This window comes from Pseudophryne corroboree, chromosome 6 (genome assembly GCF_028390025.1).
Source record: "Pseudophryne corroboree isolate aPseCor3 chromosome 6, aPseCor3.hap2, whole genome shotgun sequence".
Classification (NCBI taxonomy): domain Eukaryota; kingdom Metazoa; phylum Chordata; class Amphibia; order Anura; family Myobatrachidae; genus Pseudophryne; species Pseudophryne corroboree.
The window spans coordinates 509,505,815-509,526,755 of NC_086449.1; the positions used below are offsets into that span (position 1 = coordinate 509,505,815).

Consider the following 20,941-nt stretch of genomic DNA (forward strand, 5'->3'; position numbering starts at 1 on the left):
CCCCACATAATACCCCTTTTTGTGGTACTTGCAGTATCAGAGATATGCAAAGCCTCCTTCATTGCCGTGATCATATAACGTGTGGCCCTACTGGAAAATACGTTTGTTTCTTCACCGTCGACACTAGATTCGGTGTCCGTGTCTGGGTCTGTGTCGACCGACTGAGGTAAAGGGCGTTTTACAGCCCCTGACGGTGTCTGAGACGCCTGGACAGGTACTAACTGGTTTGCCGGCCGTCTCATGTCGTCAACTGATTTTTGTAACGTGCTGACATTATCACGTAATTCCATAAACAAAGCCATCCATTCCGGTGTCGACTCCCTAGGGGGTGACATCACCATTACCGGCAATTGCTCCGCCTCCACACCAACATCGTCCTCATACATGTCGACACACACGTACCGACACACAGCAGACACACAGGGAATGCTCTTATCGAAGACAGGACCCCACTAGCCCTTTGGGGAGACAGAGGGAGAGTTTGCCAGCACACACCCAAGCGCTATAAATATATAGGAACAACCCTACAGAAGTGTTGTTTCCTTTATAGCAGCTTAATATATCAATATCGCCAAAAAAGTGCCCCCCCTCTCTGTTTTTTTACCCTGTTTCTGTAGTGCAGTGCAGGGGAGAGTCCTGGGAGCCTTCCTCGCAGCGGAGCTGTGCAGGAAAATGGCGCTGTGTGCTGAGGAGATAGGCCCCGCCCCCTATTTCGGCGGGCTCTTCTCCCGGTGTTTGTGAGACCTGGCAGGGGTTAAATACATTCATATAGCCCCAGGGGCTATATGTGATGTATTTTTAGCCAGAACAAGGTATTATCATTGCTGCCCAGGGCGCCCCCCCCCCAGCGCCCTGCACCCTCAGTGACCGCTGGTGTGAAGTGTGCTGACAACAATGGCGCACAGCTGCAGTGCTGTGCGCTACCTCATGAAGACTGAAAAGTCTTCTGCCGCCGGTTTCTGGACCTCTTCACTTTTCGGCATCTGCAAGGGGGTCGGCGGCGCGGCTCCGGGACCGGACTCCATGGCTGGGCCTGTGTTCCATCCCTCTGGAGCTAATGGTGTCCAGTAGCCTAAGAAGCCAATCCATCCTGCACGCAGGTGAGTTCACTTCTTCTCCCCTAAGTCCCTCATTGCAGTGAGCCTGTTGCCAGCAGGACTCACTGAAAATAAAAAACCTAATAACTTTTTCTAAGCAGCTCTTTAGGAGAGCCACCTAGATTGCACCCTGCTCGGACGGGCACAAAAACCTAACTGAGGCTTGGAGGAGGGTCATAGGGGGAGGAGCCAGTGCACACCACCTAGTCCTAAAGCTTTTATTTTTGTGCCCTGTCTCCTGCGGAGCCGCTAATCCCCATGGTCCTGACGGAGTCCCAGCATCCACTAGGACGTCAGAGAAAAGGATTTACCCTCCGGTTTCTTTTCTTTATACATACAGACCCATTTATCAGGAACAGCAGGGTCCTCAGTGATATGTAATACATCTTTAATAGCCACAATCATTTACTGAATGCTCTTTGCCAATTTTGGATCTAATCTGGAATCACTATAGTCGACACTAGAATCAGTGCCCGTGTCGGTATCAGTGTGCATCAACTGGGCAAAAGAACGTTTTTGCGACCCCGAGGGGTCCTGGACTTGCAATAACATATCCTCCACAGAATTTTCCACGCCTGGGTCTGAGACTCAGACTTATCTAATCTCTTACTGATAAGAGCCATATTCGCATTCAAGACATTCACCCAGTCAGGAGTCGGCGGTGCCGACAGGGTCACCCCCACAGTCGTCTGTGTCCCTAATACAGCCTCCTCCTGGGAAGAGCACTCAGCCTCAGACATGTCGACACACATGTACCAAACACCCACAGACACACCAGGCTTATAGGGGACAGACCCACTGTAAAGTCTGTCAGAGGGACACAGAGAGGATTTGCCAGCTCACAACCCAGCGCCAAACTAACAACTCTGAAAACACTAAAAAAATGCCTCAGACCTGTAGCGCTTTTAAATGCCAATATACTGCACCAATATGTACTGCGCCCCCCCCCCCCTTTTGCACCCTTATACTTGTCAGCAGTGTAAGGAAGGACCAGCGTCTCTGCAGCCTTGTGGAGAGGAAATGGCGCCGAGCAGTGAGCTGTGAGGAAGAAGCTCCGCCCCTGTAATGGCGCGCTTCTGTCCCGCTCAAATTAAACAAATAATTATACTGGCGGGGTTTAGGACAGTGCCCAGGCATTATTGTCCCCTCTTGCCAGTTAACTATTAATGAGGATTTATGCTGCCCAGGGCGACCCCCCCCCCCCCCCTGCACTGCCTGTGTATGTGTGGGAGAATGGCGCGCAGCGTTCCGCTCGCTGTGCGGTACCTTAGAATGCCGTCACTGGAGAAGTCTTTTGATCTTCTGCTACTCACCTGTCTTCTGGCTCTGTAAGGGGGTGACGGCAGGCTGCGGGAGTGAGCATCCGGAAGCGCCCAGCGATCATCACCCTCAGCTAATGGTGTCCTGTCAGCCAGAAGCAGAGCCATTGAACTCACCAGAAGTTGGTCATACTTCTCTCCCCTAAGTCCCACGAAGCAGGGAGACTGTTGCCAGCAGTCCTCCCTAAAAATTAAAAACCAAACATAAGTCTTTTCAGAGAAACTCAGTAGAGCTCCCCTAGAGTGCATCCAGTCTGCCTGGGCACAATTCTAAAACTGGAGTCTAGAGGAGGGGCATAGAGGGAGGAGCCAGTTCACACCCTTTCAAAGTCTTAAAGTGCCCATGTCTCCTGCAGATCCCGTCTATACCCCATGGTTCTAATGTGACCCCAGCATCCTCAAGGACGTATGAGAAAAGGAAGTTCAAGCAAGAAGCAGGAATCCTACTTCTGATCGCTCCAGCGTGGCCCAGACGGCATTGGTTCTCAGACCTTCATGGTCTCTCGATAGAGCGTCCCCTTCCACTTCCGCAGTGCCCAGATCTCCTCGTTCAGGGCCCCTGTGTATATCAGGATTTAGCCGATTGGCTTTGACGGCGTGGCTCTTGAAGCTTCCGTCCTAAGGGCCAAAGGATTTTCTGAGGCGGTCATTCAAACCATGTTGAAGGCCCGGAAACCAGCTTCTGCTCGGATTTATCATAGGATCTGGAATTCTTACTTTTCTTGGTGCCCATCAAACAATCATGACGCTTACAAGTTTAGTACGGCCAAACTTTTGGCCTTTCTACAACAAGGCCTGGACTTGGGCCTTCGTCTGGCCTCCATCAAGGTTCATATTTCTGCCTTGTCGGTTTGGTTTCAGAGAAAAATTGCGACCTTACCTGATGTGCATATGTTCACTCAAGGAGGTTGAATCCGCAACACACCCTATGTCCCGCCGGTGGCTCCTTGGGACTTGACGGTGGTTCTCGAGGCGTTGCAAGGGTCTCCGTTTGAGCCTCTTGAATCTGCAGTCCTTAAGTGGCTCTCTCTTAAGGTATTGTTTCTGCTGGCTATTGCCTCTGCTAGACGGGTGTCGGATTTGGGTGCCTTGTCTTGTAGGTCACCATATCTGATTTTTCACCGTGATCGGGCGGTTCTTAGAACACCTCCCGAGTATTTACCTAAGGTGGTGTCTTCTTTCCACCTTAATCAGGTTCCAGCCTTTCCTCTCCTGATTTGTCTTCCAAAGAACGGTCTTTGGATGTGGTACGGGCTCTCCGTATCTACGTGAAGAGAACTGCCTCCATTAGGAAGTCGGATTCTCTCTTTGTTCTGTTTGGTTTTCACAAACTTGGCTGGCCTGCTCACAAGCAGACCCTGGCCAGATGGATTAGAATGGTGATTGCACATGCTTATGTACAGGCTGGCCTTCCAGCTCCTGCTACCATCAAGGCCCATTCTACTCGGTCGGTTGGACCTTCTTGGGCGGCCAGCCGTGGTGCGACCCTTGAACAATTATGCAAGGCGGCTACGTGGTCCTCCGTGAACACATTCATAAGGTTCTATGCCTTTGATACTTCCGCCTCCCAGGATGCTTCCTTTGGACGCCGGGTTCTTGTGCCCGCAACAGTGCGTCCCCTCCCATAAGGAACTGCTTTAGGACATCCCCAATGTCATTCCCTGTGGAGTCCAGTGTACCCCGCAGCAGAAAATGAGATTTATGGTAAGAACTTACCGTTGTTAAATCTCTTTCTGCGAGGTACACTGGGCTCCACAGGGCGCCCACCCTGACGCACTTAGCTTCTTTGGGTTGTATGGCATTAGCCGCTGACACTTCTCCTGTCGTGAGTGTGTCGTGTACGTGGCTACTAACAGTTGTCGTCTCTTTTACCTGCTACTGCATTGGACTGGTTAACAAAAACTGAGCTCCTGTGCACGGAGGCGGGGTTATAGAGGAGGCGGCGCTAGGCATTCTGGGAACAGTCAAAGCTTTGAGCCTGTTGGTGCCTTGGATCAAGAGCCTACTCTACACCCCAATGTCATTCCCTGTGGAGCCCAGTATACCTCGCAGAAAGAGATTTAACAACGGTAAGTTCTTACCATAAATCTCGTTTTTTTTATGTGAGATAAAAAGTTTTTAAAGCCGATATAAAAAAAACAGTTCTGATAGATCAATGTGATTTCTAGGTGACCAGCTAGTCCAGCATTACTAGAAAGTTAGGTAAAAGGCTGGAACAGTCACAATGCATTTCTGCAATGAGGTTTTCATCTGTTAACCTGTGTCTTGTTTCCAATGTGCCCTGTGATAGAGAATGTCTGTTCACACATGGGAGTGGAAAAAGAATTTCAAACAAACAACTTTGTAGTGCACTGGCGCATAACAGGGTCAACTTAATATTCTTGACCTAACTTTAATGATGTCAGCAGGAATCAAGCAGCTCTTTCCCTAGGAAAAAAAAGGGAAGCCTTGCAGCACAGAGTGCACGTTCCTCTGATATCAGATGTGCTGCGGGTGCTGTATGACCTCCCAGTGTTGTGCCAAGGAAAAAAGTCAAGTGATGTTGTTCCAGGAATATAGTACCAAGTGAAGTCAAATTCTCTAATTTAGGAGCGGCTTAACTTGACCCAATGCCCAGCTTTCAATATGGTCCATTAGGATACAAAGCGGAGAATAACAGCAATGACGCATATAGCAACTGGGGACCACAGCTGTAGGCTTGGAGGGACAAGTGTTGCCTATAATTGCACAAGACCCTTATACTAAACACAATATATGCTGCTCAAAGGGCTAGAATCATATTTTAAAAACACAAATAAGGTATTGCTTGTTAAAGTTATTGTAAATAAAAATAAGAATTTACTTACCGATAATTCTATTTCTCGGAGTCCGTAGTGGATGCTGGGGTTCCTGAAAGGACCATGGGGAACAGCGGCTCCGCAGGAGACAGGGCACAAAAAGTAAAGCTTTAGGATCAGGTGGTGTGCACTGGCTCCTCCCCCTATGACCCTCCTCCAAGCCTCAGTTAGGATACTGTGCCCGGACGAGCGTACACAATAAGGAAGGATTTATGAATCCCGGGTAAGACTCATACCAGCCACACCAATCACACTGTACAACCTGTGATCTGAACCCAGTTAACAGTATGATAACAGCGGAGCCTCTGAAAAGATGGCTCACAACAAATAATAACCCGATTTTTGTAACTATGTACAAGTAATGCAGATAATCCGCACTTGGGATGGGCGCCCAGCATCCACTACGGACTCCGAGAAATAGAATTATCGGTAAGTAAATTCTTATTTTCTCTATCGTCCTAGTGGATGCTGGGGTTCCTGAAAGGACCATGGGGATTATACCAAAGCTCCCAAACGGGCGGGAGAGTGCGGATGACTCTGCAGCACCGAATGAGAGAACTCCAGGTCCTCCTTAGCCAGGGTATCAAATTTGTAGGATTTTACAAACGTGTTTGCCCCTGACTAAATAGCCGCTCGGCAAAGTTGTAAAGCCGAGACTCCTCGGGCAGCCGCCCAAGATGAGCCCACCTTCCTTGTGGAATGGGCATTTACATATTTTGGCTGTGGCAGGCCTGCCACAGAATGTGCAAGCTGAATTGTACTACAAATCCAACTAGCAAAAGTCTGCTTAGAAGCAAGAGCACCCAGTTTGTTGGGTGCATACAGGATAACAGCAAGTCAGTTTTCCTGACTCCAGCCGTCCTGGAACCTATATTTTCAGGGCCCTGACCACATCTAGCAACTTGGAGTCCTCCAAGTCCCTAGTAGGCGCAAGACACCACAATAAGCTGGTTCAGGTGAAACACTGACACCACCTTAGGGAGAGAACTGGGGACGAGTCCGCAGCTCTGCCCTGTCCGAATGGACAAACAGATATGGGCTTTTTTTGAGAAAAAAAACCACCAATTTGACACTCGCCTGGTCCAGGCCAGGTCCAAGAGCATGTTCACTTTTCATGTGAGATGCTTCAAATCCACAGATTTGACTGGTTTTAAACCAATGTGTTTTGAGGAATCCCAGAACTACGTTGAGATCCCACAGTGCCACTGGAGGCACAAAAGGGGGTTGTATATGCAATACTCCCTTGACAAACTTCTGGACTTCAGGAACTGAAGCCAATTCTTTCTGGAAGAAAAATCGACAGGGCCGAAATTTGAACCTTAATGGACCCCAATTTGAGGCCCATAGACACTCCTGTTTGCAGGAAATGCAGGAATCGACCGAGTTGAAATTTCTTCGTGGGGCCTTCCTGGCCTCACACCACGCAACATATTTTCGCCACATGTGGTGATAATGTTGTGCGGTCACCTCCTTTCTGGCTTTGACCAGGGTAGGAATGACCTCTTCCTGAATGCCTTTTCCCTTAGGATCCGGCGTTCCACCGCCATGCCGTCAAACGCAGCTGCGGTAAGTCTTGGAACAGACATGGTACTTGCTGAAACAAGTCCCTTCTTAGCGGCAGAGGCCATAAGTCCTCTGTGAGCATCTCTTGAAGTTCCGGGTACCAAGTCCTTCTTGGCCAATCCGGAGCCATGAGTATAGTTCTTACTCCTCTACGTCTTATAATTCTCAGTACCTTAGGTATGAAAAGCAGAGGATGGAACACATACACCGACTGGTACACCCACGGTGTTACCAGAACGTCCACAGCTATTGCCTGAGGGTCTCTTAACCTGGCGCAATACCTGTCCCGTTTTTTGTTCAGACGGGACGCCATCATGTCCACCTTTGGTAATTCCCAACGGTTTACAATCATGTGGAAAACTTCCCCATGAAGTTCCCACTCTGCCGGGCGGAGGTCGTGCCTACTGAGGAAGTCTGCTTCCCAGTTTCCATTCCCGGAATGAAACACTGCTGACAGTGCTATCACATGATTTTCCGCCCAGCGAAAAGTCCTTGCAGTTTTTGCCACTGCCCTCCTGCTTCTTGTGCCGCCCTGTCTATTTACGTGGGCGACTGCCGTGATGTTTTATCCCACTGGATCAATACCGGCTGACCTTGAAGCAGAGGTCTTGCTAAGCTTAGAGCATTATAAATTTACCCTTAGCTATATTTATGTGGAGAAAAGTCTCCAGACTTGATCACACTCCCTGGAAATTTTTTCCTTGTGTGACTGCTCCCCAGCCTCTCGGGCTGGCCTCCGTGGTCACCAACATCCAAAACTGAATGCCGAATCTGCGGCCCTCTAGAAGATGAGCACTCTGTAACCACCACAGGAGAGACACCCTTGTCCTTGGATATAGGGTTATCCGCTGATGCATCTGAAGATGCGATCCGGACCATTTGTCCAGCAGATCCCACTGAAAAGTTCTTGCATGAAATCTGCCGACTGGAATTGCTTCGAAGGAAGTCACCATTTTTTTACCATGGCCCTTGTGCAATGATGAACTGATTTTAGGAGGTTCCTGACTAGCTCGGATAACTCCCTGGCTTTCTCTTCCGGGAGAAACACCTTTTTCTGGACTGTGTCCAGAATCATCCCTAAGCACAGGAGACTTGTTGTCGGGATCAGCTGCGATTTTGGAATATTTAGAATCCACCCCTGCTGTTGTAACAGTATCCGAGATAGTGCTACTCCGACCTCCAACTGTTCCCTGGACTTTGCCCTTATCAGGAGATCGTCCAAGTAAGGGATAATTAAGACGCCTTTTCTTCGAAGAAGAACCATCATTTCGGCCATTACCTTGGTAAAGACCCGGGGTGCCGTGGACAATCCAAACGGCAGCGTCTGAAACTGATAGTGACAGTTCTGTACCACGAACCTGAGGTACCCTTAGTGATAAGGGCAAATTTTGGACATGGAGGTAAGCATCCCTGATGTCTCGGGACACCATATAGTCCCCTTCTTCCCGGTTCGTTATCACTGCTCTGAGTGACTACATCTTGATTTGAACCTGTGTAAGTGTTCAAATTTTTTTAGATTTAGAATAGGTCTCACTTCAGTACCACAATATAGTGTGGAATAATACCCCTTTTCTTGTTGTAGGAGGGGTAATTTAATTATCACCTGCTGGGAATACAGCTCGTGAATTGTTTCCCATACTGCCTCCTTGTCGGAGGGAGACCTTGGTAAAGCAGACTTCAGGAGCCTGCGCACGGGAAACGTCTCGACATTCCAATCTGTACCCCTGGGATACTACTTGTAGAATCCAGGGGTCCTGTACGGTCTCAGCGTCATGCTGAGAGCTTGTCAGAAGCGGTGGAACGCTTCTGTTCCTGGGAATGGGCTGCCTGCTGCAGTCTTCTTCCCTTTCCTCTATCCCTGGGCAGATATGACTCTTATAGGGACGAAAGGACTGAAGCTGAAAAGACGGTGTCTTTTTCTGCAGAGATGTGACTTAGGGTAAAAACGGTGGATTTTCCAGCAGTTGCCGTGGCCACCAGGTCCGATGGACCGACCCCAAATAACTCCTCTTCCTTTATACGGCAATACACCTTTGTGCCGTTTGGAATCTGCATCACCTGACCACTGTCGTGTCCATAAACATCTTCTGGCAGATATGGACATCGCACTTACTCTTGATGCCAGAGTGCAAATATCCCTCTGTGCATCTCGCATATATAGAAATGCATCCTTTAAATGCTCTATAGTCAATAAAATACTGTCCCTGTCAAGGGTATCAATATTTTTAGTCAGGGAATCCGACCAAGCCACCCCAGCTCTGCACATCCAGGCTGAGGCAATCGCTGGTCGCAGTATAACACCAGTATGTGTGTATATACTTTTTATGATATTTTCCAGCCTCCTGTCAGCTGGCTCCTTGAGGACGGCCCTATCTATAGACGGTACCGCCACTTGTTCTGATAAGCGTGTGAGCGCCTTATCCACCCTAAGGGGTGTTTCCCAACGCGCCCTAACTTCTGGCGGGAAAGGGTATACCGCCCATATTTTCTATCGGGGGGAACCCACGCATCATCACACACTTCATTTAATTTATCTGATTCAGGAAAAACTACGGTAGTTTTTTCACATCCCACATAATACCCTCTTTTGTGGTACTTGTAGTATCAGAAATATGTAACACCTCCTTCATTGCCCTTAACGTGTGGCCCTAATAAGGAATACGTTTGTTTATTCACCGTCGACACTGGATTCAGTGTCCCTGTCTGTGTCTGTGTCGACCGACTAAAGTAAACGGGCGTTTTAAAACCCCTGACGGTGTTTTTGAGACGTCTGGACCGGTACTAATTGTTTGTCGGCAGTCTCTTGTCGTCAACCGACCTTGGCGCGTGTTGACATTATCACGTAATTCCCTAAATAAGCCATCCATTCCGGTGTCGACTCCCTAGAGAGTGACATCACCATTACAGGCAATTGCTCCGCCTCCTCACCAACATCGTCCTCATACATGTCGACACACACGTACCGACACACAGCACACACACAGGGAATGCTCTGATAGAGGACAGGACCTACTAGCCCTTTGGAGAGACAGAGGGAGAGTTTGCCAGCACACACCAAAAACGCTATAATTATATAGGGACAACCTTATATAAGTGTTTTCCCTTATAGCATCTTTTTTATATATTTCTAACGCCAAATTAGTGCCCCCCCTCTCTGTTTTAACCCTGTTTCTGTAGTGCAGTGCAGGGGAGAGCCTGGGAGCCTTCCCTCCAGCCTTTCTGTGAGGGAAAATGGCGCTGTGTGCTGAGGAGATAGGCCCCGCCCCTTTTTCGGCGGCCTCGTCTCCCGCTCTTAACGGATTCTGGCAGGGGTTAAATATCTCCATATAGCCCCCGGAGGCTATATGTGAGGTATTTTTAGCCAAAAATAGGTTTTCATTGCCTCCCAGGGCGCCCCCCTCCCAGCGCCCTGCACCCTCAGTGACTGCCGTGTGAAGTGTGCTGAGAGGAAATGGCGCACAGCTGCAGTGCTGTGCGCTACCTTAAGAAGACTGAGGAGTCTTCATGCCGCCGATTCTGGACCTTCTTCTTGTTTCAGCATCTGCAAGGGGGCCGGCGGCGAGGCTCCGGTGACCATCCAGGCTGTACCTGTGATCGTCCCTCTGGAGCTAATGTCCAGTAGCCAAAGAAGCCAATCCATCCTGCACGCAGGTGAGTTCACTTCTTCTCCCCTAAGTCCCTCGTTGCAGTGATCCTGTTGCCAGCAGGACTCACTGTAAAATAAAAAACCTAAGCTAAACTTTTCTAAGCAGCTCTTTAGGAGAGCCACCTAGATTGCACCCTTCTCGGCCGGGCACAAAAATCTAACTGAGGCTTGGAGGAGGGTCATAGGGGGAGGAGCCAGTGCACACCACCTGATCCTAAAGCTTTACTTTTTGTGCCCTGTCTCCTGCGGAGCCGCTGTTCCCCATGGTCCTTTCAGGAACCCCAGCATCCACTAGGACGATAGAGAAAACAAATTTATATTGAAAACAAATTAAGAGTTTACTATATAATACCTGTTGCCACTGCTTTCTTGTCATCTTCATTAGAGGATTTTGATTTGCTGTTCTCCTTCGACTTCATCTTTAAGTGGAAGAAAGGAAAATAAGACCACAGGATTTGTTTGCTTGGTACCTTACATCTTAGAATAGATTTTGACATTTACAAAGTAGTTTGCATACATTTGAATGAGAAAAATGTTGGCGAGATATCTACTGTATATGGTAAAGTTCTAAATCCTATCTTGATCTCTTCTTACTCAGTGGCTTGTAACCGACTAGTCTATACTGTAAGCCGTATTCTTAAGAATGGCCTTGGCATGGTTTGGTTAGTCTCAAAAGCTGTGTCAGCATAACTCTATTTCACTATGTAATATCCATTAGCAATACACTAAGTATTTCTTATTTTAGGTTCAGAAACACTTTAAGTTGAATAGAAATCTATCATGGTAACATATCCACTGTGTCCACTGTTCACATGGTTTCATTTGTTAGTGGCCACTGATTGCATTGATTGGTTTATGGCGCTTGTTTAGAACCTGATGTAAAAATTCTGAGAGTTTGCAGTATTCGACTAAGGTACTTTCTTATCACAGGAGGAAAGAAGAAAAAAAAAGTTACAACAGTTTATGGTTAATCAAGTATGGTATAAAAACAACTTTGATAATTGTTATCAGTACTCCAATTGTACTAGTTCTTGGTTGCAAAATAAGGGGCAGATTTATCAATGTTGGAGACAAAGTACCACCCAATCAGCTTCTGTCATTTTACAGGCTTTACTACAAAAATGACAGTTGGAGAGCGATAAAGTACTGACCGGCCAGCTTCTACGATAAGTATTATGCATAAATCCTATGCCCTGTGCAGCGGCACTGGATGGACATCCCTTGTTACGGCAGCCTTGTTTATTGTGAGTACGTTTTGTTATTGTATGTTTGTTCTGGATATTATTTTTTAATGTTGGCAGCTGGATGACGGGAGGGAGACTAGAATGTTCATTCATTCACTATTTTTAACTAGCTAATCACATCCTACGGCACAGGCCGTGCCCCCTTCACAGACTACATCCCCACAACACTGGTCAAGCCCCCACATCACTAGTCACACCACCTGCGGCGGCACATAACAGGTCTTTCATACATTTCAGCTACAAGCCCATGTTGACCTTATTATGGCACTGGGAATTTGTCTTGCAATTGCTCAATTGTTCATATAATAATAATGATAATAATAATAATAATAATAATTAAAAGTGAGCATATACTAATAATAAAAAAGTGATTTAAATAATTTGCTATGTAATACTCTAAATTAGTGGTGTAAGGTCATGTATAAATAATATAGACTAGCTGTTAAATAATATAGTAACAGTATTGAGAGAATTCATATTAGTAATAACCTTATACTTTTCTCTGCTGTTGCACTTTTGCATACTGTATGCGCAATGGCATCTTCAAAAGCCATTCTACCGTGTTCTTTATTGCACGTGTGCTGCAGAAAGACATGACTCTAAAGCGGGGCACTATACAGTACAAATTATCTGCCAGACCATGTGTCCATAATGTATGGGAGCAAATGACAATCTACCGTTTGCTCCCAAACACTGGAAAACGGACATAAACGGTCATTCAGTCAAATTGGTTAAATCCGTGATGTAACCAATTTCTGTGGAAGACTGTTTTTATCCGTTTTCCAGTCTTTGGGAGCAAATGGTTGAAAAATAGAGCCCAACTTATTTTTCATCTTTTGATTGCTAATTTGGTAAATATGTTTTTACATCTGTATGCATCACTGAGAACTTACCACAGAGAGCAGTGGGGCAAGAAGCAGCTGGTAAGTAATATGGCATATGTCAGTAACAGTACATTCAGAAGAGTTATTGGGTATGATATACTAGGTCAGTATGCAGAACATTAGCATTGTTTTTATTAGGTTTTGCAAGAAATATTACTTACACTAAAAATATGTGTAGTCACATCAGAGTCACTATTTATTTGCCAATATTTTTCAGACACCTCGAGTAATTAAAAATCTTAATAAGGGATAACTGTTCAAAATCAGCTTCTACTTACCTTTGTAAACTTGTATGCAGCAAAGACAGCCACCCCCACGGCATATATTGGCATTAGTGTAAAAGCCATGCTTCGACCACTTCCCACATTCTCATTCTTCAGTTCTTCTTCTATTGCACCCTTTACCTGATCATGGGTAGGGTATCTCTTTTCTGATCCTCCTCCATGTATGGGTGTTTTACTATGACTCTCTACAACAATTTAAAGCAAAAAATAAAAAACGCCTTATGTCTTTGGTAGCAAGAAGATACCTAGGAGCTAGATAGCAGTTGTGACAAATCACGAGGAGACGTGCAGCAGAGAAAAAGGCCATTGCTATTACCCATACAATGGGGTCTACTCACGAAGCAGTGAAAAGAGTGGAGACGTAAGCCAGTGGAGAAGTAACCCATAGCAAACAGTCAGTGCTGCGGTAACATTTATAAAGTGCATTCTATAAAACTATATGTAGCAGCTGATTGGTTGCCATGGGCAACTTCTCCACACTTTTCACTGTTTCATGAATAGACCCCAATTTGTGTAAAACAAAACTACAAAAAGGTGAGAGTGTGACCACTCACCAATGAGCCGACGAGCTCTCCAAGCTCACTGTGCTGGTGTCCAAAGTGATTCAATAAAATAGAATAAAATTGTATTACCAGATATTTCAAGGCATAACACAAGACGGTTATCAAAAACATTCGCTTACATGGAGATGTGTTCTGGGAATTGAACAAACCACGTTGCTACCGGCAGCAATTACCCACTAACTACTTACATCTATTCTTGCTGTACAGTAATTATTACAAACACAAGCTAAGCTGTAGTTTACTGTGCTACAGCGTTGCATACTTTGCATCTAACATTGTATATGTTATCAGTATTCTCGATCTTACGTCCCATTGTGTGTTCTATGTTCTTCTTTGTAACCAGTAAACGTTTTTGGTAACCTTACCCTGTGTTTTTCATAAAATTCTCCAGTAATACACAAACATTTTATTTAATTGGTTCACCATGGACACTAGCACAGTAATATTTATTTATTTACGTATTAAAGTAAAAACATAACTATGCACTACACTAACTGCAAAGTCTGACAGACAGAATATACATTTCACATCGCATGCATTGGAAAGAATGTTGTAGGAGCACCAGAACAGGTTCTGTGAAATGTCTACAGCAGATCAACTTTTTTTGCCATCCCTGAGAATAGAGATGGCCGACTACATTTCAAAGTACTGTTCAATAACATTAACTGTGTTTAGGCTTGCAAATGTAAAACTGAAAATATTTATATCTGTTTTAGAAAAGATATTCACAAAAATGAAAAAAAAAAATAAAAAAAAAAATAGGATTTTAATACCGACCGGTAAATCCTTTTCTCCTAGTCCGTAGAGGATGCTGGGGACTCCAAAAAGGACCATGGGGTATAGACGGGATCTGCAGGAGCTTGGACAAAATTAAAAAGACTTTGACTGGGTGTGAACTGGCTCCTCCCTCTATGCCCCTCCTCCAGACCTCAGTTATAGGAACTGTGCCCAGGAGAGACAGACATTTCGAGGAAAGGACTTTTGTTTAAACTAATGTCGAGAAACATACCAGCCCACACCACAAACATACCGTACAACCGGAGTAGCAGCAAACCAGATAACAGTATGAATTAACAACAACAACAACAACAACAACAACAACAACAACAAGCTGAATATAACTAATACACAACCCAAGTGTAAACAAATATAATCAGTAATAATACAACTGCAAGTAACAGTCCGCACTGGGATGGGCGCCCAGCATCCTCTACGGACTAGGAGAAAAGGATTTACCGGTAGGTATTAAGATCCTATTTTCTCTTACGTCCTAGAGGATGCTGGGGACTCCAAAAGGACCATGGGGTCTATACCAAAGCTCCAGAACGGGCGGGAGAGTGCGGACGACTCTGCAGCACCGATTGAGCAAACATGAGGTCCTCATCAGCCAGGGTATCAAACTTGTAAAACTTAGCAAAGGTGTTTGAACCCGACCACGTAGCTGCTCGGCAAAGCTGAAGTGCCGAGACCCCTCGGGCAGCCGCCCAAGATAAGCCCACTTTTCTGGTAGAATGGGCCTTTACTGACTTCGGCAACGGTAGCCCAGCCGAAGAATGAGCTTGCTGAATCGTATTACAAATCCAGCGAGCAGTAGTTTGCTTAGAAGCAGGATTTCCAATCTTGTTGGAAGCATACAGGACAAACAAAGCCTCTGTTTTCCTGGTAAGAGCCGTTCTGGCGACGTAAATTTTCAAAGCTCTTACAACATCAAGAGACTTTGGAACCACCACAGCATCCGTAGCCACAGGCACCACAATAGGTTGGTAAATGTGAAACGAAGAAACCACCTTCGGCAGAAATTGTTGACGAGTCCTCAATTCCACTCTATCCGAATGGAAGATCAAATAAGGGCTCGTGAGACAAAGCCGCCAACTCGGACACTCGTCTGGCAGACGCCAGAGCCAAAACCATGACCACTTTCCAAGTGAGAAACTTTAACTCAACCTTACGCAAAGGTTCAAACCAGTGAGACATAAGGAAGTGCAAGACCACTTCAAGATCCCACGGCGCCACCGGCGGCACAAATGTAGGATGGATATGCAGTACTCCCTCCACGAAAGTCTGAACCTCTGGAAGGACGGCCAATTCTTTCTGAAAGAAAATAGATAAAGCCGAAATCTGCACTTTTTTTTTAAATAAAGTATTTTTATTTCGAAGGAGAGTAGTTTGCATACAGACAACGCATAACAGGAACATAATAAACACATTATGACATGTCCTCATCGGGGATCAGCATTCTCTTTCGGCTTATTATCAAACTATGTCATATGCTCAGAGGCGCATAGGAATGTACAGTTACTCATATCATTATCTTGTATATTCCGTACACTCTAGTATTTAAGAAATCTCATTATACTTTGTTTTGTTTTTTCCCCTCCAAATATAACATTTACGGACAACCCGTCCGAGTAAAACCCCTTGAATAAGAAAAAGTCAAACAGAACCAAACACAGAGAACCCCCCCCCCCCCAAAAAAAAAAACAAAAAAAACACAAAAAACAAAAACAAAAAACAAAGAGACAAAGACCATAGGGGGAAGAGGACGCACTGGGGGATACTAGCACTCTAAATCCTACCCTGTCCAGCTGGGCACAGAGCCACCCTCTCATTCACAACCCATTGGGTGAGAGGGAAGCCTATGACCCTAAAAAGATCATAACTTGGCAAATCCAGGACCTATTAGTAACCCTATCGCAATTAAGTTGTAGGGTCTGGGACGGAGTATATGGATTCCAGCCATGGAGACCAAATTCTTTCAAATTTAGCGGAGGCATTGTGTTTCATATAAATGTATCGTTCTTTAAAAACAGCGTCATTTATTAGTGCCTTAAGAGCGGGGAGTGTAGGGCCCTTAGGGGCCATCCATAGCCTCGCAATGCTCACCTTCGCCATAGCACACATGTTGCGAGCATAGAGGCCCTCTGGACTAGACACAAAGTCAGATCCTCCCATTCCCAGGATGCAAAATTGCGGAGTAAGCATGGCCTCGTCCACCCCTGTGTTCCCCAGAATCGACCCGACCCCCGCCCAGAAAGCCCGCAACACCGGACAATCCCAAATGAGGTGCCAAAAAGTACCTGCAGTCATCCCACACTTAGGGCAGTCACCCACACGACCCGTCCCGAAACTAGCCAGTCTGGCCGGGGTCATATATATTCTATGCAAAAGGAAGTATTGTATTTGTTGATACCTGATGGATTTGGTAACCCTGCTCGGAGTTTCCAAAGCAAGGGCCCAGTTTTCATCTATGGGGCCCAGATCCTCCTCCCATTTGACACGGAGACGTGTCAAAGGGTCTATATGGAGTTTGGCGAGTAGATAACCATAAGCATGGGAAATCATCTTAACTCGACCCAGCCTACTTACAAAGGTCTTAATGGGAAATGGTATAATCTTAGGGGGGGAATTGGCGAATTGGGACTGTAAGGCATGTCTGAGTTGGAGGTATCTAAAAAAATAGGAGTTAGGTAAAGCAAACTCATCTTTTAGTTGTTGGAAGGATTTGAGAGTATTATCCGTATAGAGGTGATTTATGGAAACCACTGATTTAGGGGCCCAAACTTCCCTCCCCTCGAGCGCATACAGTTCAGGAAGCCATTTAGAATACCAGAGGGGGGTGCCCGGGTCCAATCCATCAAATTTCAAAAGAATTCTCAATGCCTGCCACACCTTCATGGCTTGATATATAAGAGGAGGAAGGAACCGGGCCAAGTTCCCACTCAGCAACACCTGCAGGGGAGACAAGTCGGGGAAGTAGCATTGGATAAATACCCAGTGTAGAGAAGTGACGCCAGTATCCTGCACCCATGCACTAATATGAGTCAGCTGAGCGGCATAGTAGTACATCTGAAAGTTTGGCAAGGCCAGACCTCCGTCGCAGCGCAGCCTGGTGAGAGTCTTCATCTGTATTCTAGGACGTTTGTTAGCCCATATTAAAGAAGACAGGATACTATTCAATTTTCTAAAGAAGGATGGATGAATATACACAGGGGATTGCAGAACCACATATAGAATCTTAGGTAGTATTATCATTTTTACTAGGCTGACCCTGCCAGATACAGTCAATGGAAGCTTACACCAAGTCTTAGCCTTACGAGCAATCTGTTGCATGATCGGATCAAGGTTCAAAGGTGTAAAGTAAGAGGGGTCATTGGTTACCTGAATCCCAAGATATTTAAATTTCGCCGTCCAACATAGCGGCAGGGAGATTTTAGGGACAGCAGGGGGGGGGGGGGGGCAATCACAGGCATAATAGAGGACTTAGACCAGTTGATATGAAGGCCTGAATATACACCGAACTCCTCAATCAATTGCAGCAATGTAGGCATAGACCTGGTGTAATCCTGCAGAAACAACAGCATGTCGTCAGCGTAAAGGGCAATCCTATCCTCCCGAGGGCCGGTATGAATGCCCACCACGCCCCGGGTGGGACCTTATTAGACAGGCCAAGGGTTCGATGGCCAGGGCAAACAGGGTTGGGGACAGAGGGCATCCCTGCCTGGTCCCGCGATACAGGCGGAACGAGGGAGAGACATAGCCATTTACTGAGATCCTGGCGGTCGGGTGCTGATAAAGCAGTTTACACCATTTTATAAAATTAGGCCCGAAACCCATGCCTGTCATGACTTCCCATAGATAGGACCACTCAATACTGTCAAATGCCTTGGCGGCATCCAGCGAGACCACTACCGAGTCAGAGGGGAAGTCATATGGGATTTGTAAAATGGTATATAATCTACGTAGGTTAATAGAAGTGGACATCCCTGGCATAAAGCCGGTCTGGTCGGAGTGGATAATGGAGGTAATTACGGTGTTGAGTCGAAGTGCTAAAATCTTTGCCAGGATCTTAGCGTCAGTGGGAATCAGTGATATCGGTCTATAGGATTCTGGGGATCCAGGGTCCTTTCCGGGCTTCGGGATCACTATAATAATCGCCTCCGCCATAGAGGGTGGAAGTTGATCATTAACAAAAATATCAGAATACAGGGCGTGGAGCCTAGGACCAAAGAAATCAATGTGGGTCTTATATACCTCTGAGGGGATGCCGTCATAACCCGGTGCCTTGCCGCTGGGAGACAAGCCAATAGCCGCCGTTACCTCTTCCAGAGTCAAGGGTGCCTCCAACATCTCAGAGGCCTCCGGGGGGGAGTGTGGGTAGGGGAATATTACTTAAGTAAGCGGAGAGGTCTGATGCCGAGTCTACCAGTTGTGAACTGTAGATCTCAGCGTAGTAAGAGCGAAATAACTGCGCAATGTCCGGCGTGGTGTTCACAAGGGAGCCATCGCTACCGGTCATCTGAGTAATTGTAGAACCTGGGCGGTCACTGTGCACCAAGCGAGCCAGCAGGCCACCTGGCCTATCGCCCTGCATATATACATTAGTAGCCTGAAATAGAAGCGAGCGCGAGTTTTTATCAGACAGATGAGCCACCCATGCCGACTGGGCCGCCAGCCAGCGTACCTTCAGCGCAGGGGTGCCATCCACCAAGTATCTAGATTCCAAATCCCTGGCGTCACTCTCAAGGGCTTGCTCTCTCTCCCTGCAGGACATTTTAAGGGCAGAAATACGTCTAATATACGTACCCCTCAGGAATGCCTTAAATGAATCCCAAACCACTGTTCCGGGGGCTGAGCCTACATTGTCAGTAAAGTATCCCTCCCACTGAGTCACCTGGTCAGAGCAGTCACCTAATTGCAGCAGCCAGGAAGGATGCAGTTTCCAATAAGATTGACCCCTCTGGCTCACCACAGCGAGAGTCAACACCATAGGGGAGTGGTCAGAAATACCCCGGGCCTCGTACTGGACGTCAACCACCCTAGGGAGAAGAACGGGGGAGAGTAGGGTCAGATCGATTCTGGAGAACGAACCATGCGTGCCAGAGAAGCATGAAAACTGTCTAGTTGTAGGGTGCCGAGCTCTCCACACATCCACCCATTGCAAATTATTCAAAAAAATCAGCAAATTTAGTAGGACTAGAGCGCACCCCAGCAGCCTGCGGAGAGCGCCACCTGTCTAAAGCTAAATTCATGACATTGTTAAAGTCACCCAAGCAGACTACCGGGGTGTCCGGAGAGGAGGCTATGAATGAAGCGGCCTGCTGTAGTACATCGTACGAGAAGGGGGGGGGGGATATAAACCGCCAGTATGTAGTAGGGTTGGGAACTTAGTCTACAGTCAAGGAACACAAAACGACGGTACTTGTCACTCTTGACCGACACCAGCTCAAATTGGACCGATTTCTTTATAAGGATTGACAAACCCCTGGAGGAAGAGGAGTGAGAAGCGTATTAGGCCCAGCCCACTCAGGGTCTTCTAAGTGACAGTAACCTAGTTCCCTCCAAGTGTGTCTCGCAGAGACATGCAACATCCGGGCCATATTTCCGAAGTGTAGTCAAAACCAAGGAACCTCTATCTTATTATTTAAACCTCGAACATTCCATGTCAGAAATTTTAAATTAGCCATAGATCTGGTAATATTCTATGTAGTAACCTAAAGGAACAGCCCAGCGAGTATTCCTGGAAATCTTTAGTAAGGGTAAGAACAGTGCCATGCCACTCAATCCCTGAATCTTAATCGACAGTATCCAATGCATCAGACATACTTCCCACATCAAAAAGAATATACTCCAAAACAACTTTAAGCATGAGAAAAATTACAAACTATAGAAAGAAAAAAACTTGCATAAGGCACAGCAACAAGCTGTTCGCTGAACTCTCCCCCCCTCCCCGTATACCACCCCTAACTTCGGCATACTTAAATCCCAAACTACCGTTCCTATCTCTCAAGGGCTAAATACTAAACAAAACCCTTAACCCTTAACCAAAATCAAGCGATCAAGAGTAAAAAAAAGTCCTGAGCCACCAACGCCAAGGGGGGGCTCCCTGGACAATGGGTAGATGCCTCTGGTGATCCCAACCGAACATGAGACAGTGCAGGGCCTCAATCCGGGGCCATCTGGCACGCTCCCGGTGCATATCTGTCCAGCCATTGGGCCGCCTCTCTAGGGGAGTTGAAGAATTTGGTTTCCCCGTCCGCTACCACCCGGAGTCGGGAGGGGAATAGCATAGAGTAGGAGAGGTTCAGGTCTCTGAGGCGCCTCTTGATAGGCATAAACTGGGCTCGATCCTTCTGGACGTCTGCGGCAAAATCAGGAAAAGCAGACACGGTAACCCCGTTCCTGGTAAGGGGGCCTTTTGTGCGTCCCAAACGGAGGACCGTGTCCCGATCCTTATAATGCAGAAATTTGGCGATGAAGGTGCGCGGAGGGGCGCCAGGAGGTAGAGGACGGGATGGTATCCGGTGTGCCCGCTCCACCGTAAACTGTGCCGTGAAGGATTCAGCGCCGTACAGTTCCTTAAGCCATGACTCCAGGAAGACCTCAGGCTGGGAGCCCTCCTCCTTCTCAGGCAGGCCCACAAACCGCACATTATTTCTACGCAGCCGACCCTCCATGTCTAGTAATTTGAATTGAAGGGATGTTACTTGCTGGGTTACCGTGGAAA

The 20,941-nt window shown here is 46.8% G+C and overlaps 1 protein-coding gene across 2 annotated transcripts in view; it reads right to left on the minus strand.

Moving 5' to 3' along the window:
- The window catches only part of LOC134932743 (uncharacterized), a 94,406-nt gene that overhangs the window by 60,257 nt on the left and 13,208 nt on the right, over nt 1–20,941 (minus strand). For both annotated transcript variants that reach the window (XM_063927442.1, XM_063927441.1), the window contains exons 2-3: nt 12,869–13,059; nt 10,815–10,881 (exon numbers count right to left, since the gene is read on the minus strand). In XM_063927442.1, coding sequence (XP_063783512.1) covers nt 10,815–10,881; nt 12,869–13,059 — 258 coding nt within the window. The remainder of the gene's footprint in view (nt 1–10,814; nt 10,882–12,868; nt 13,060–20,941) is intronic.